Source organism: Ziziphus jujuba, chromosome 3 (genome assembly GCF_031755915.1).
Source record: "Ziziphus jujuba cultivar Dongzao chromosome 3, ASM3175591v1".
In the NCBI taxonomy this organism is placed as follows: Eukaryota; Viridiplantae; Streptophyta; class Magnoliopsida; order Rosales; family Rhamnaceae; genus Ziziphus; species Ziziphus jujuba.
The window spans coordinates 33,437,607-33,453,158 of record NC_083381.1 but is presented as its reverse complement, the minus strand read 5'-3'; the positions used below and the strand labels follow the sequence as shown (position 1 = coordinate 33,453,158).

Sequence of the window (15,552 nt, the reverse complement as noted above, 5' to 3'; positions counted from 1 at the left end):
GTTGGCCAGATTTTGACACGTGGCGACACTGTACAACACTAATACAGATCGATGAATAGTAAATATTGTCTCAAAAAACTTCACAAGCTCGTAACTTTCACACCATATGTCCAAATCAAGCGTACCACTAGTCTATGAACTCATATCGACGAATATTTTACAACCATATAGGAGTCAAACCTAAATTTTATAAGAATAAAACGTCAACTAAGGCACCCTTGGACAATTCAGACCTCTAATTTTTTTGCTCATGACTTTCAAACCGTAGCTCTATTTTCAACATGCTACTAGTTTACGAACTTAGGTCAATGCATACTTCGCAACGGTGCCTCGGTCAACCTAGAATTCTATCCGAATCAAAAAGTCAAGTTGACCCGATCAACTTGAAAAAATTTCGATGTATTTTGGGATGGGATGTTACAAATATAGAGTTACATTATTCGTTATGTATTAAATATACATATAAATATATATATATATATATATATATATATATATATATATGTATATGTATTTGCCATGTCCATATATTCGGAAGAGCTTGCAAAGATAAACAAGTATGGATACAATGTTTATCACTTTTTAATAACGAAGTATAATTTAATAAAAATGTATATAATTTTTATAATATATCATATACTATTTTTACTATTTTTGTGTTCTCATAAAATTGTTTTGATATATATTGTTAAATTCATTCTTAAATTTTAAAAATATATAAAATTGGTTTTCCATTTTCATTCTACATGAATGTTCTAGTTTTATATTACAATACTGTTCTACAAAAGTTATGTTTTACAAAATGTTGTTGAACGGACTTTTAATTTTTTTTTTAAACTACTTTATTTACATGGTTAACACCAAAAAAAAAAAAAAAAAAAAAAAAAAAAACATAATTTGTAGTAGACGATTAGACTGTTAGCGACAAAATCGGGCCCAGCCCATCGTAGATGCTCATTAATTTAGAACCGAGGGGCTGATAAATTTTTTCTTCCCCTCCATGTTATTTCGTTGGTTGTGAAAACATTCAGTTTCTATGATTTTACCTTTATCCACTGTTGGTCACATAGCTCTCTTTTTTTTCTTTTTCTTTTTTTACTATTATTATTATTATTATTTTCCTTCTAGCTGACAAATTAACTATTTTATATAATATATATGGTCAGTATAAAGTTAATATTGGTGCTATTAGATCGAATGTGGAAGAATTATCAGTCACCAAGCTAAAAAATATATACACATATATATATATTTGTTTGGCCAAATAGCATCAATCCAGAACTAACGTATTCCTTCTAACTGACAAATTAACTATTTCTTCTTTTTTTTTTTTTTGTGTTTGTTACATATATATATATATATATATATATATTTCACAAACTCTATAATAGGAAATACTTTGTAGGTTTGGAACTTATACTACTCACACCAAAATCGTTTTCCATATTCATTTACCAAATAATATGATAAACAATATGTCAATATGTTATGAACAATACTTATGTAATAAAATAAATATATCAAAATGTGTATATATGTGAATACTTATATTCATCTTTTTCAAAAATTTACCTATAAATAAATAAGCCCATAAATAAAAAATAAGAAAAAAAAAGTAAAATGAAAAAAATCTTTTTGATACACATTTTTTTTTTATGTTGTTGTAATATAATAAAAAAACTAAAATTATTTATATTTTTTAACACGCTTTAAATTTTTTGCTTAAAAAACTGTATATTTGAAATCAATATAGAAACTAAATTTTTTTTTTCAAAAATAAGTATGTACACGTATTATAGGCATATTATTCACAAATTTACTAATTAAAATAAAAACTTTTAAATAGATAAGTGAATTGCAATATCATTTGTAATGTTTGAAAATATTAGTTTGGCATGCATTTCTAAGAGTTTGGAAATATAGATATTTAAAAATACATAAAATCATGTTCAACATTTTCAACGTTGAAATATTTTATTTAATAAAAATATATTTAATCTTTTTTATACATTATATATGATTTTTACTATTTTACGCTCATAACATTGTTTTGAAATATTTAAATGTTAAAAATACAAAATTCGATTTTCATTTTTCCATCTTACAAAACTATTAAAGTTTTCATTTTACAAAAATATATATTCTATAAAAAATGAAAAATAAAAAACGCTGTTTTGCAAAATGTTAGTTTAATTTTTTTGATCTTATTTACATGATTTATAAATGAAAAATAAAAAAAACTATAGGTGTTGGTTTCGTAGTGAAGGATTAATAAACACAAGACTAATTAAGGCCCTTATTGAATTTGCATTGATTCTATTGTATATAGACACGACAGAAGGCATTACTCTACATCTCTTTACTTCCCATATCTTTTTTCCATTCCAAGCTCTTTGGTCTTCGTTATTCAGGTCTTCATATGCAGTCATAAAAGAGCGATTCCGATGATGTTCAAGTTGTTCAAATTAATTCAGTATTTTTTTTTTTACCATTTTTTTTTAATTGCAGATAGAAATTGAAAGTGTTTTCTTGATTGGTGGTTTGAAACAGGAAGAAGAAGAAAATCGATTGTGTAAAATAAAGGGGAAAAAAGTTAATGGGGTTTTAGTAAACTTTTTTTCAATTTTTTGAAAAAAGAGTTTTTAGTAAACTTTTTTTTTTTTAAAGTGTGTTTTTAGTAAACTTATCTAAGAAGTATGTGCATCGAATTCCGTTACTTTTTAGTAATTTTCTATTATTTTTTTTAAAAAAAGGTTTTTAGTAAACTTTTGCGAAAAATATGTGCATGTATGAAGAAAAAGAAAAATTAATGGGTTTTTAGTTAACTTTTTTTTTCTTTTTTTCTTTTTCTTGAAAAAAGAGTTTTTAGTAAACTTTTTTTTTTTTTTAAAAAAAAGGGCTTTTAGTAAACTTATGCAAGAAATATGTGCATGTATGAAGAAAAAGGAAAGTTAATTTGGTTTTTAGTAAACTTTTTTTTTATTTTTTGAAAAAAGAGTTTTTAGTGTACCTTTTCTTTTCTTTTCTTTTTTTTTTTTTTTTTTTGAAAGTGGGTTTTCAGTAAACTTATCTAAGAAGTATGTGCATCTAGAAATTTTCCGTGACTTTTTATTTATTTTTTTTTGAAAAAAGAGTTTTTAGTAAACTTGTCCAAGAAATATGTGCATGCAGAAATTTTCCTGGTTGGGCCCAGCATATGGATAATAGAACCGCCTAATCAACTATAAATTGTTAGCTTCCCCTTTGAGTTATTCATCTTTTGTGAAAGCATTCAGCTACTCTTTCTCTCTTTCTCTCTCTCTCTCTCTCTCTCTCTCTCTCCCTCTCCATTCTGTCGCTGATCTCTCTTTGGCAACCTATAATGAAGAAAGGTATTTTCTTTCCCATACTCTAAGCAAGGGTTTTGAGCGCGGTTTCTATTTTAGTTTCTGAAATTTTTTTTTATTTTTTATTTTTTTATATCGAGACTGTCCTGTTCAATATATATATATATATATATTATATGGAAAATAGACTAACTATTATTACTTTTTTTTTTTTCTTTTTTCTTGTTCTGATAGCATATATAACATGGCTCGTCCTAGCTCTTTAAAAAGACGCTGTTTTTAGTATTAGACAAACTTGATGTTGAATCCCTCTAAACATATATATATTTTTTTCTCCTTTTTGATTATTCAAACTTTTCTCTCATGTTAGTGGGTTATTTCATCTTCTTTTACAGTAGTAATTGATTTATTTTTCTCATCATTTTGTAATGTTGTGTGAGAGCGTGATTTTTGTAATCAAACTTTACCATTAAGCTCCACTATATATACATATATATATATATGTATATATATATATATATATATATTTTTTTTTCAATTTTTGGCTGTGCTAAGATTTTTTTAAAGCCATGGTTCGATCCATGACTGACCATCCAAACACCAAGGCATTTCATAATAAACATATGTAAATCTACTGTTTAAAATAGGATTAGAAGAATTTATCTTTGATTTTTCTCTGTGTGAGTCTGAGAATCTAAGAATAAAGGAAGCAAAAAGTGTACAAATATATCGTGCTCCAGTATATCAAGATAAATGCTCATGGATTTGCTTATACAAAGTTGTTGCAAATCTGTTTTTTGACATGGTAAATATCATAGGGAAGTATTAGCTATTCGAATTTCATTACACTAAAGAGAGACAACGCCAGCAACACGTTGACAAAGCATGTCTCTATGCCTTTACATTATTTTGAGTCAATTACCAGATTAATTCCATGTCTCCTAGAGAACTTTATGCTATGTTTTTTAGGAAGAAAAATAATGAAAACAAAAAAGAAGAAAAAAATAAAGCACTTTAGTTTTGCTAATATTTAGTTATGAAAAAATTATGAATAAAATGATATTAGAAACAAGAATAAAATGTATTTGGATTCTAAAATAATGACATTTAAGTTATTGATAAAAAAGAATTAACAACTACCAAGCTAAAAACAAATATTTGTTTGGCAAACTAGCTTCCCAGAGTTAAAATGTTGAACATAGAACATACGCATAATCCAGTGAAGAACCTATTGTTTGTCCTCCATAACCACCCCCCATATAATTTGTTTGAAAAAAGTATTGGTGAAAGATCATATATATGTATTTAAGAAACTTATATTTACTCACTGCCTCAGTTTATAATTTTATTATCTGCATTTGTTTTTGGATCATTAACATAGATTTTAAATTACAAAAGAGATTTTCCACCTGTTGATTATTCACTGAAGGTAAACTCATACACTTTGCTTTCGGAGTCAGAGACAGAAAAATATGATACCAAGGTCTTTGAAGCTGGAGGCCATAAATGGTACTTTTTATATTTCTCTACTACTATTAGTTTATAATAGTTCACTTTGGAAGTTGAATTAACTTGATTCGTTTCTTGAATTGTTTCTACTTCTTAATTTTTAGCAATTAATTATTGCATTATTTTATTATTATTATTATTACAAATATTTTTGCAGGAGATTATCTTTTTACCCAAATGGAGACTTGAAAAATAATGGGAATGGTTACATCTCCCTCTATTTGGAAATTGTTGAGACAAACACTTATGCGCTTAATTGGGAGGTCACCGCTAACTTTAAATTTCTTGTTTATGACCAAATGGAGGACAACTATTTAACCATCCAAGGTAAATTTCTCTAATTTGCTATAAGAGAAGTCGTGCTTGCACGCGCTCACTCTCTCACACACACACACACACATATGTAATTTTTATATATATATGACTCTACCTTTTATATTTTGATTTGCGTAGTTGCTAATGGAGTTGTTAGGCGTTTTCATGCAATGAAGAAAGAATGGGGAATTGCACAGTTACTTCCACTTGAAACGTTTAAAAATCCTTCTTTAGGATATCTCGTTAATGACTCATGTGTATTTGGTGTGGACGTTGGTGTTGTAAACTGTAGTGGAAATTGGGAATCTATATCCATGACTAAGCAGCCAAAGAAAGGCACTTACACTTGGAAAATCGAAAACTTCTGTAGCTTAAATAAACCTTTTTGCTCTGAAGTGTTTAATGTCGAAGGATTAAATTGGTATGCACTTTCTTCTGACTCTTCTTCCTACTTTGTCTCTCTAGCTATCTTCTTTTTGATCGGTTATAATGATTTTCAATATATATATATATATATTTTCAATGTTTTCAGGAAGTTATTGATTCACCCAAACGGAGACAGTTCTCATCATGGTGTCAAGAACAAGTCATTCTCATTTTACTTAGAACTGGTAGATTGGGGAAGTCGTCAAATGAAGAAAGCAGTTTATGCAGAATACAATCTAAAAGTGTTGCACCAAGTCGATGATGATCAACATGTTGAACGAAAAGGTAATGGCAACTTTTCTTTCGCCCCAAAAATTTAAAAATTGTTAGTATTTTTCTAATTGTCAATTTTATGGCAAAAGGAGCTCTGAATAATATAACATTCTGCAATTTTGCGGTAATGCGTTGGTCTCACTCAGTTTTGTTACTATTTTTCTCTTACAGTTAGCCACTGGTTTAAGGACGATATTCTCAATTGGGGTTTTGCATGGTTTATGCCTTTGAAGAATCTCCGTGATGAGTCTAAAGGATCATTGTGAACGATACTCTCTGTGTCCAAGTTGTCTTCCTTGTTATTTCTGTGGCTGATGTTTTTTCAAGTAAAAACAAAGACAAAATTAAATAGATTATTAGAAATTCATCTTGGAAGCCCTCTTAATTTATCAAAGAAAGACTATCCCAACTTTTCATGGAATTAAAAAATTTCTTTCCATCAGTAAAGCGTTTCCCAAAAGACTTAAAAACCACACCCTCTTGCTGTTCAACTTTTGCTCATGGTTGTACACATTGCTTCGGAAACTCTATTTTGACCAACTAGTAAAGACTTCTATATATTTTCGAATTTAATATATATCTTTGTAATATGTTCCGATTTCATGTTATTAATCTATTGACATGTTATGTGTGTTAAATGTTCTAACACTTTTGCAGTGTTTGTACTTAGGTACCAAGCATTTTTTTTTTTTTTTAGTAGCATTTTTGTCCCTAAATTCCATTTTGAATGGCACCCCTTTGCCCCAAATTTTTACGTCAAAAAATCGGCTACATAGAATATCCAAAGTGCAATTCCGGTATAATTTGGGTATATGGATGATAATAATAAAAAAATGAAAAGCAATATTTTTTTCCCAAAGTAAGATTTCAAATTTAAAAATCCTTGCAACTAATAAAAATCTAAAAAAATTATATTTTTCATACAAAACAATATTTAAAAATAGAATAAAGTATTAAAGATTGTTTTGAAAAACTTAAAGACAACTTGAATTGAAAATTCACAATACAAAAATTAAAAACGTTAGTAACTTTTTTCCAGACATAATAAGAAAATAATTTTGTATCAATAAATAAATTAAGTGAGTAAAATATAATTTATATATATATATATATATATATATATATATATATATTTTTTTTTTTTTCAAATTTTCATTTTTTAATAGAAGTTCAAAAGATTTTAGTACCTGCGTTTTTTCGTTTCCTCATGATTTTTATATGAAATCTGTAATCTCTTTTTTTCAAATAATTATTAGCCCACACAAATATTTTTAATTTTTAATTTTTTTTTTTTTTAGTTTTGTAATATTCTCTTTAACATAGTTTTTTTTTTTTTTTGGTATTATTACATTTATATGTACTGTCCCTAAACTATATCGAAATTATACCTGAGTCGTTTCTTATAATAGTAAGTTTTTGGATGGGAATAAAGGTGATTTTCGGCTTGAAACCAACCTATTTTGACAATGGTAATTTTAAATCTAATCCAGACTAATTTTCATATTAAATTCAATTTGATAATAGTTAATTCAGATTGGATTTAATAGTCTGTTTACGATTGGGTTAAGACATAGGTTTGCAAACTTTAGATTTTAAAATTTTATATATATACATAATTGAAACTTCGAATTTTGGCCCTTATTACTTATGTAAAATCACCAAAAAATTTTATTAAAATCTTTCAAGATATTGAAAAATAAAAATAATTGTTTTTTAAAATGAGATAAATAAAACAAAAATAATTTAAATAATATATCAATTACAACTATTTATTAACTCAATAATGCAAATCAATATAAATATTTAACAAATACAGCAACAATAATTTATTAACTATTTTAAAATATATGCTTTTTAGTTATTTATATTTTTAATTAGTTTGTTTTAGATCGATTTTATTGCTTGTTATTTTTTGTAATTGATAAGAACTTAATCGGCTATTGGATTTACATTTTTTAATCTAAACCAATCCAATTACTATGAAATAACTTATCCAAACAAGTTAAATTAAATTGCATCAATTGGCTTACTTGGTTAGTTGTATTGCATGTCTCATAAAATTGTTTTGAAATATTTTGTTAAATTCATTCTTAAATTTTAAAAATATACAAAATTGAATTTTCCATTTTCATTCTACATGAATGTTCTAGTTTTGATTTCACAAAACTGTTCTACAAAAGTTATGTTTTACAAAATGTTATTAAACGGACTTGCAAAGTTTTTCTTTTTTGGACTAATTTATTTACATGATTAAAAAAAAAAAAAACAAACATACACGATTTTTAGTACACGAATAGATTGTTAGTGACAGAGTAGGGCCCAGCACTTAATTTAGAACCGCGAGGTTGATAAATTGTTGCTTCCCCTCTAAGTTATTTTGTTGTTTGTGAAAACATTTAGTTTCTATGATTTTATCTTTATCCACTGTTGGTCACAGGTCTCTCTTTGGCGATCAACAATGAAGTCATCAGGTATTTAAAACAAAAAACTATCCAACATTACAAATAAAAGAATTGTTATTTGTTATAAAACGAATAGTTGTAACTAAATTCTTAATACATAATTTTATTAACATCTATTAATTAAATAAATTTAGATTTTCTTTTGTATAAAATTTAGTTTATGATTTAGAAATACTTGCAAAAGATAATAAAAAAATAGAAAAGATAAACATTTGATTAGAGGGGCTAATTATCTATTTCAAAAGATTTTTTATTTGAAAATTACAATATGTAACTTAAAAAAATTAAAAAGCTTAGGGACCATGCCCCCAAATTACATTATGTACCTTAAAAGCTTAGAGGCGCCATGCTCCCCCCACCTATAAGGTGGCTCCGCCACTGACCTGGAGGAGATAAATTTTACTTTTGTAGTTCTGTTTAATGTTAAAGGAGTGAATTAGTATGAACTTTCTAGAGAGTTCTTCTTTCTCTTATTCCTTTCTATGTTATTATTACCATTAAATAGAGTGCAATCTTGTTAGCTAGATAATAAACTATTTCTTTCTTATTTTAATTATCATTATTATTTTTTTAGTTAATTAATTGAACGTAGTAAGTCCTAGATTATAGTTGCAACGAAATTTTATAATACATTGGAAATTCTTTTATTCAGCTACTTACAAATGAAAGATTTAGAAGTTCTTTCATTGTTGCTTGACATTATCGTTGCCAGATTATTAACTTGTTAATTTCATTTTTTTTTCTTTTTTCTTAAGTGTTCGTTATATATATTTCACAAACTCTTAATAGGAAAGACGTTGTAGGTTTATAATTTATATTTCTCACACCAAAATCATTTAGCTTATTCATCTTCAAATGATGTGATATAAAATATATCAATTTGTTATTAACAATACTAATGTTATAAAATAAATATATTAAAATGTATATATATACATATATATTTGATTGGTTTATATTTAATTATATTCATCTTTTTAAAAATTTACTGATAGGATCCTAAATAAAAATTAAGAATAAAAGAGTAAAATATAAAATATAAAAAAATGTTGTTTCCTAACATAAAAAAAAAATTATTTATATTTTTAATGTGCTTTAAATTTTTTGCTTTAAAAACTGTACATTTTAAATCAATATGGAAAATAATTTGTTTTTCGAAAATACATTTATACATGTATTAAATGCATATTATACACGAATTTGTGAATTAAAATATAAATCTTTAAATAAATAAATAAATTCCAATATCGTTTTTTATATTTAAAAATGTTAAAAATACAAAATTCGATTTTCCTTTTCCGTTTTACAAAACTATATATTTCAATTAAAGATTAAATTTTTTTTTAAAAAAAAGCCTGTTTTGCAAAATGTTATTTTAATTTTTTGATTTTATTTAAATGATTTATAAATGAAAAAAAAAAAACTATAGGCGTTGGTGTCGTAGTGAAGGACTAATAAACACAAGACTAAAATAATTAAGGCCGTTATTGAATTAGCATTTATTCAATTGTATATATACACCACAGTGGGTATTACTCTATTCAATCAAAATTTCTAGTTGCACATACTTCTCACGTATTTTTTTTTTTTTTAGTTTGCTACACAATCGATCTTCTTCTTTCTAGGACTTTATTTTTCCAGAATAACAGACCAGCCATTAACTCAGCACCCATTGCTGGGATCGCCACCAGCAGCCCATTCAAGTTGGTGCACACCGGAACCTCCACCAATACGACATCGTCTTTACTTCCCATATCATTTTTCCACTCCAAGCTCTTTGGTCTTCGTTATTCAGGTCTTCATATGCAGTCATGCCAGAGTGACCCCGATGATGCTCAAGTTGCTCAAATTAATTCAGTATTTTTATTTTTTATTTTTGTTTACCAATTTTTTTTTAATCGAAGATATAAATTAAAAGTGTTTTCTTGATTGGTGGTTTGAAACAGGAAGAAGAAGAAAATCGATTGTGTAAAATGAAGGGGGGGAAAAACCTATGAAGTGGAATCCGTCTGTCTTGTCTTCCACCTCATAAGGGAGTTGCACGATTACTTAACAGGGGGATTCACTACAATTACTAGCTTGGCTCATTATTGCCGAGATAATGGTCTACTTCTTCACATCCACCGTGCAATGCATGCAGTTATTGATAGACAGAAAAATCATGGTATGCACTTTCGTGTACTAGCTAAAGCGTTACGTCTGTCTGGTGGAGATCATATTCACGCTGGTACTATAGTAGGTAAACTTGAAGGGGAAAGGAATCTAATGAAATTATTAGTTGCGGAAAGGGTGGAAGATACTTTGTATACATACTCATGAACGTCTTTGAGTATTCCGGGATTCATTCAATATTAATTAGATTGAATGGATAATTGGCTTTGACTTATTTATATATGTATTTATTATATATATATTTATTTGAATATATTATGTATTTGTTTATGTATTTATTTGAATATATAAAAAATATATAAATATTTTTCCATATTTTACTTATATTGAACTTATAATTTCTATTTATAAATTTATATTATAAATAAAAATTATAAATAAAATACAAAAAGAAATTCTTACTTTAATCTCTAATATTTTTACTTGAATCTCTAATCAAGAATGTGTAATAGGACGTCTTCGATTGTTTCATAGAGCCAATCGGAGATGTAGATCAAATGGGAAAGGTGGGAAAGAAAGAAATAAGGGTATGAGGTAGATAGTGATCTATCTTGATTCTATATTTTTATACTTTTTATTTAATAAAAAATAAAATGAAGGGCACCAAAAGAAAGAATAGGTTTTATTATTACTACATGTTAGTAACAGCCCTTTGCTACTTCAATCAAAGGACTGTCCTGTGTATTTTGCTAGTGCTTAATGTTTTCCGATTATACCACAAATCTTAAAAAAAAGTTAATGGGGTTTTAGTAAACTTTTTTTCTTTTTTTTTGAATGAAGAGTTTTTAGTAAATTTTTTTTTTTTTTAAAGTGTGTTTTTAGTAAACTTATCTAAGAAGTATGTGCATCTAGAATTCCGTTACGTTTTAGTAAATGTTTTTTTTTTTTTTTTTGATAAAAGGGTCTTTAGTAAACTTTTCCAAGAAATATGTGCATGTATGAAGAAAAGGAAAAGTTAAATGGGTTTTTAGTAAACTTTCTTTCCTTTTTTAAAAGAGCTATTAGTAAACCTTTTTTTTTTTTTTGAAAGAAGGGTTTTTAGTAAACTTATCCAAGAAATATGTGCATGTATGAAGAAAAAAGAAAGTTAATGGTTTTCAGTAAACCTTTTTTTTTTTTTTTTTGAAAAAAGAGTTTTTAGTAAACTTTTTTTTTTTTTTTAAAAAGTGGGTTTACAGTAAACTTATCTAAGAAGTATATGCATCTAGAAATTTTCCGTTACTTTTCAGTAAATTTTTTTTTTTTTTTTGAAAAAAGGGTTTTTAGTAAACTTATCCAAGAAATATGTGCATGTATGAAGAAAAAGGAAAGTTAATGGGTTTTTAGTAAACTTTTTTTTCCTTTTTATCTTTTTTTTGTAAAAAGAGTTTTTAGTAAACCTTTTTTTTTTTTTTTTTTGAAAGTGGGTTTTCAGTAAACTTATCTTGCAAGTATGTGCATCTAGAAATTTTCCGTGACTTTTTAGCGAACTTTTTTTCTTTTTTTTTTTTTTTTGTTTTGTGAAAAAGGGGCTTTTAGTAAAATTGTCCAAGAAAGGTGTGCATGTAGAAATTTTCCGTTACTTTTAGTAATATAGTTGGGCCCAGCCCATATTAGATGGATAATAGGACCTTCTAATCAACTATAAATTGTTGGCTTCACCTTTGAGTTATTCATCTTTTGTAAAAGCATTCAGCTACTCTCTCTCTCTCTTCTTTCTCTCTCTCTCTCTCTCTCTCTCTCTCTCTCTCTCTCTCTCTCTCTATATCTATATATATATATATATACTGTGTCGCGGAGCTCTCTCGGGCGACCAACAATGCAGACAGGTATTTTATTACAAGGTTTGTGTATTAAAAAAAATTGATGAATAAATTTTACTTTTTAGTTTCTGATTTTTATTTTCTTTTTTCCATCGAAATTGTCCTATGCAATATGTATGTAGATATATGGAAAATAGACCAACTATTATTACTTCTTCATTATAAAGTTCTATTTTTTTTTTTAACCGTTCTGATAACTTTGTTATTTAATATGGGTATGCCTAGCTCTTCTTTAAGATTTATTATTTTAAAAAAGAGGCTTTTTTTAGTTTTAGAATTTTATAGGACAGACAAACTTGATGCTGAGTCCCTCCGACAGTCTGACCTTGTTGTTTGTTTGTTTTTGTTTTTTTTTTTTTTTTTTTCTCTTTTAATTTCTGGTTATTCAAACTTTTGGTTCACGTTTATTGGCTTTTTTATTATTATTATTATTATTATCTATTTTTACAGTTATTTATATGTTTTTCTTACCATATTTTAATGTTTTGTACGTGTGTGTGTGATTATTGTAAACAAAATTACAAAATTTATCATTAAGTTTAAACCCAGACTAAGGACAAATATATATATATATATATATAGCAGTTCCGTTCAAATAATAATATCTTTAACTTAAAAAGTCAAACATCAATAAACTTAATTATTTAGAATTATTAAATTGCATGTTACATCAAATATTTTAATCCAACGGATTTCAAATAATTCAGTCAATTTGTTATCAATTTAAAAGTTGATATCCTCACCCAAGTATCATTGTGTATATATATATATATATTTTGGATCAAGATAAAATGCTCATCGATTTGCTTGCAGAAAATTATTGCAAATTTTGTTTTTATAATATGGTGGATATTACGGAGAAGTATTAGTGATCCAAATTCGTTGCACTATAGAGCAATGTCATCAACATATTGATTACGTCTCTCTGTTTTACATTATTCAGGATCAATTACCAGTTTAATTCAGAGTATGGTTTTAGGAGAATAATAGGAAAAATATTAAAGAAAATGAACATTTTAGTTTTGTTAGCATTTGGATTTGAGAAAATTATGAACAAATGATATTAAAAAAAAGAACAAAACATATTTAGATTCTAATAAACATTAAGTTATTGATATCCAAAAAGAGATAAGCTATTAGATCAAAAGTGGAAGAATTAACAACTAGCAAGCTAAAAGTAAATATTTGTTTAGTCAAGTAGTTTCCATTAACTAAAATTTTGAACTTGAAATTCGATACCTTATTAAAAGGTTAAAACACATGCACAGTCCACTGAAGAACCCGTAGTTTGTCATGCATAGGGGCATCATAGCCCATAGGATTTGTTTGAAAATATTGGTGAAATAATGTACAATGCTGGTGTAGAAAAACCTATATTTCGTCATTGGCTTGGTTTATTATTTTATTATCTGCATTTGTTTTTTAATCTTTAATGTTTTGCAGAGATTTTAAAATACAAAAGAGATTTTCCGCCAGCTGATTATTCACTGAAGGTGGACTCATACACTTTGCTTTCGGAATCAAAGACGGAAAAATATGATACCAATGTCTTTGAAGTTGGAGGCTATAAATGGTATTGACTCTGTGCTGTGCATCTTTCTTGGAGCTAATGGTCTATACTAGTTTAACTTTAAACTAAGTTTAACTTTAAACTAATAAATAAACATTGTTTGGAAGTTTCTTCCTCTTGATTTGTCTCTTATATTGTATAACAATCCATTTAAGGTTCTGCTCCTTACTTTTTTTAGCATCTTATTTAGATCTACAAATTTAGCCAGTCATTATAATAATAATGGTACTCTAACAAAAAAAACAAAAAACAATTTACAGGAGATTGTCCTTTTACCCTAATGGAGACAAGAAGAATAATGGGAGTGGTTATATCTCCCTCTACTTGGTAATTGCTGAAACAGACACTTATGCTCCTGGTTGGAAAGTCAATGTTAACTTTAAATTTTTTGTTTATGACCAAATGGAGGACAAATATTTAACCTTGCAAGGTAAATCCCTCCAATTTGCTATAAGTAAAGACGTGCTTGCATATATACACACATAGACACGTGCATGCACTCATATATGTTATTTTTAATGTATTATAGTCCTTTTAATTTTTGATTTGCATAGATGCTAATGGAGCTGTCAGGCGTTTTCACGCAATGAAGAAAGAATGGGGAATTGCACAATTACTTCCACTTGAAACGTTTAAAGACCCTGCTTTTGGATATCTTGTTAATGACTCATGTGTGTTTGGAGTGGAGGTTTTTGTTATCAACTACACTGGAAATTGGGAATCTATATCCCTGGTTAAGAAGCCAAACAACGGCACTTTCACTTGGAAAATCGAAAACTTCTCCAACTTAGATAAACCTGACTATTGGTCTGAAGTGTTTAATGTAGAAGGAATTAATTGGTATACACTTTCTACTGAATTTTCTTCTTCTTTATGTTTAATGAACCTCTCTCTCTTTTATATTTGATTGGTTATGGTGCAACCTTATAAGATAGATAATGACACTATGTTTTTTTTGGTTTTTGTTTTTTTTTTTTTTGGTTACTTTCATTAATATTGTTTTCAGGAAGTTAAATGTTTCCGCAAATGGAGACAGTAAAGCGAAGGACAAATCATTCTCATTTTATTTAGCACTGGAAAATTGGGGAAGTCATCCAATGAAGAAAGCAGTATATGCAGAATACAATTTAAGAGTATTCAACCAATTGGATGATGATCAACATGTTGAAAAAAAAGGTAATGGCAATTTTTGTTTCCCCTTGAAATTTACAAATGTTTCTATATTATGATATTTTTCACTTTTTCGGCCAAAAGAGCTTTCAATAATATTCTACATTTTTCATGCCATTGTTCGACTCAGTTTTGCTGCTATTTTTCACTTGCAGCTTCCAACTGGTTCAAATACGAAATTGGCTGGGGTTTTCGAAATTTTATGTCATTGAGGGATCTTCGTGATGCTTCTAAAGGGTTCATTGTGAAGGACACCCTGATTGTCGAAGTTGTCTTCCTTGTTATTTCTGTGGCTGATGTTTCTTCTGTTAGAAAATCACTGTTTCCACTCAAAAAGAATCCCTTCATTAGTTCACGTCCGTCGACACCATCCACTTAGTATTGTATTATAATTCAATTGCATTTTAAATATTGTTTTACAAATATTCCAATGTGTATTATACAGGAAGAAAGACACCAAACAACCACCACATTCGCATTAATAACAATAATCATTTTAATAGTAATAATAGTATTAATATAACATA

The 15,552-nt window shown here is 27.3% G+C and overlaps 2 protein-coding genes across 4 annotated transcripts in view; both read left to right on the top strand.

The window, feature by feature from the left end:
- Nucleotides 1-6,495, top strand: part of LOC132803194 (uncharacterized) — a 19,427-nt gene extending 12,932 nt beyond the window's left edge. The window contains exons 2-6 of the mRNA XM_060815471.1: nt 4,708-4,835; nt 4,993-5,162; nt 5,289-5,571; nt 5,683-5,861; nt 6,021-6,495. Coding sequence (XP_060671454.1) covers nt 4,708-4,835; nt 4,993-5,162; nt 5,289-5,571; nt 5,683-5,861; nt 6,021-6,115 — 855 coding nt within the window. The 3' untranslated portion in view covers nt 6,116-6,495. The remainder of the gene's footprint in view (nt 1-4,707; nt 4,836-4,992; nt 5,163-5,288; nt 5,572-5,682; nt 5,862-6,020) is intronic.
- Nucleotides 3,256-15,552, top strand: LOC107433516 (uncharacterized). Of its 3 annotated transcripts, XM_048476657.2 has the most exons (7): nt 3,256-3,371; nt 8,287-8,320; nt 13,729-13,858; nt 14,116-14,285; nt 14,410-14,695; nt 14,862-15,031; nt 15,181-15,552. In XM_048476657.2, the coding sequence occupies exons 2-7, from the start codon at nt 8,308-8,310 to the stop codon at nt 15,402-15,404; spliced, it is 993 nt and encodes a 330-aa protein (XP_048332614.2). In that variant the 5' UTR covers nt 3,256-3,371; nt 8,287-8,307; the 3' UTR covers nt 15,405-15,552. The 3 variants fall into 3 exon arrangements, with proteins under 3 accessions (XP_048332614.2, XP_060671219.1, XP_048332615.2); XM_060815236.1 differs by lacking the exons at nt 3,256-3,371; nt 8,287-8,320 and adding an exon at nt 11,983-12,306; XM_048476658.2 differs by lacking the exons at nt 3,256-3,371; nt 8,287-8,320 and adding an exon at nt 11,984-12,291.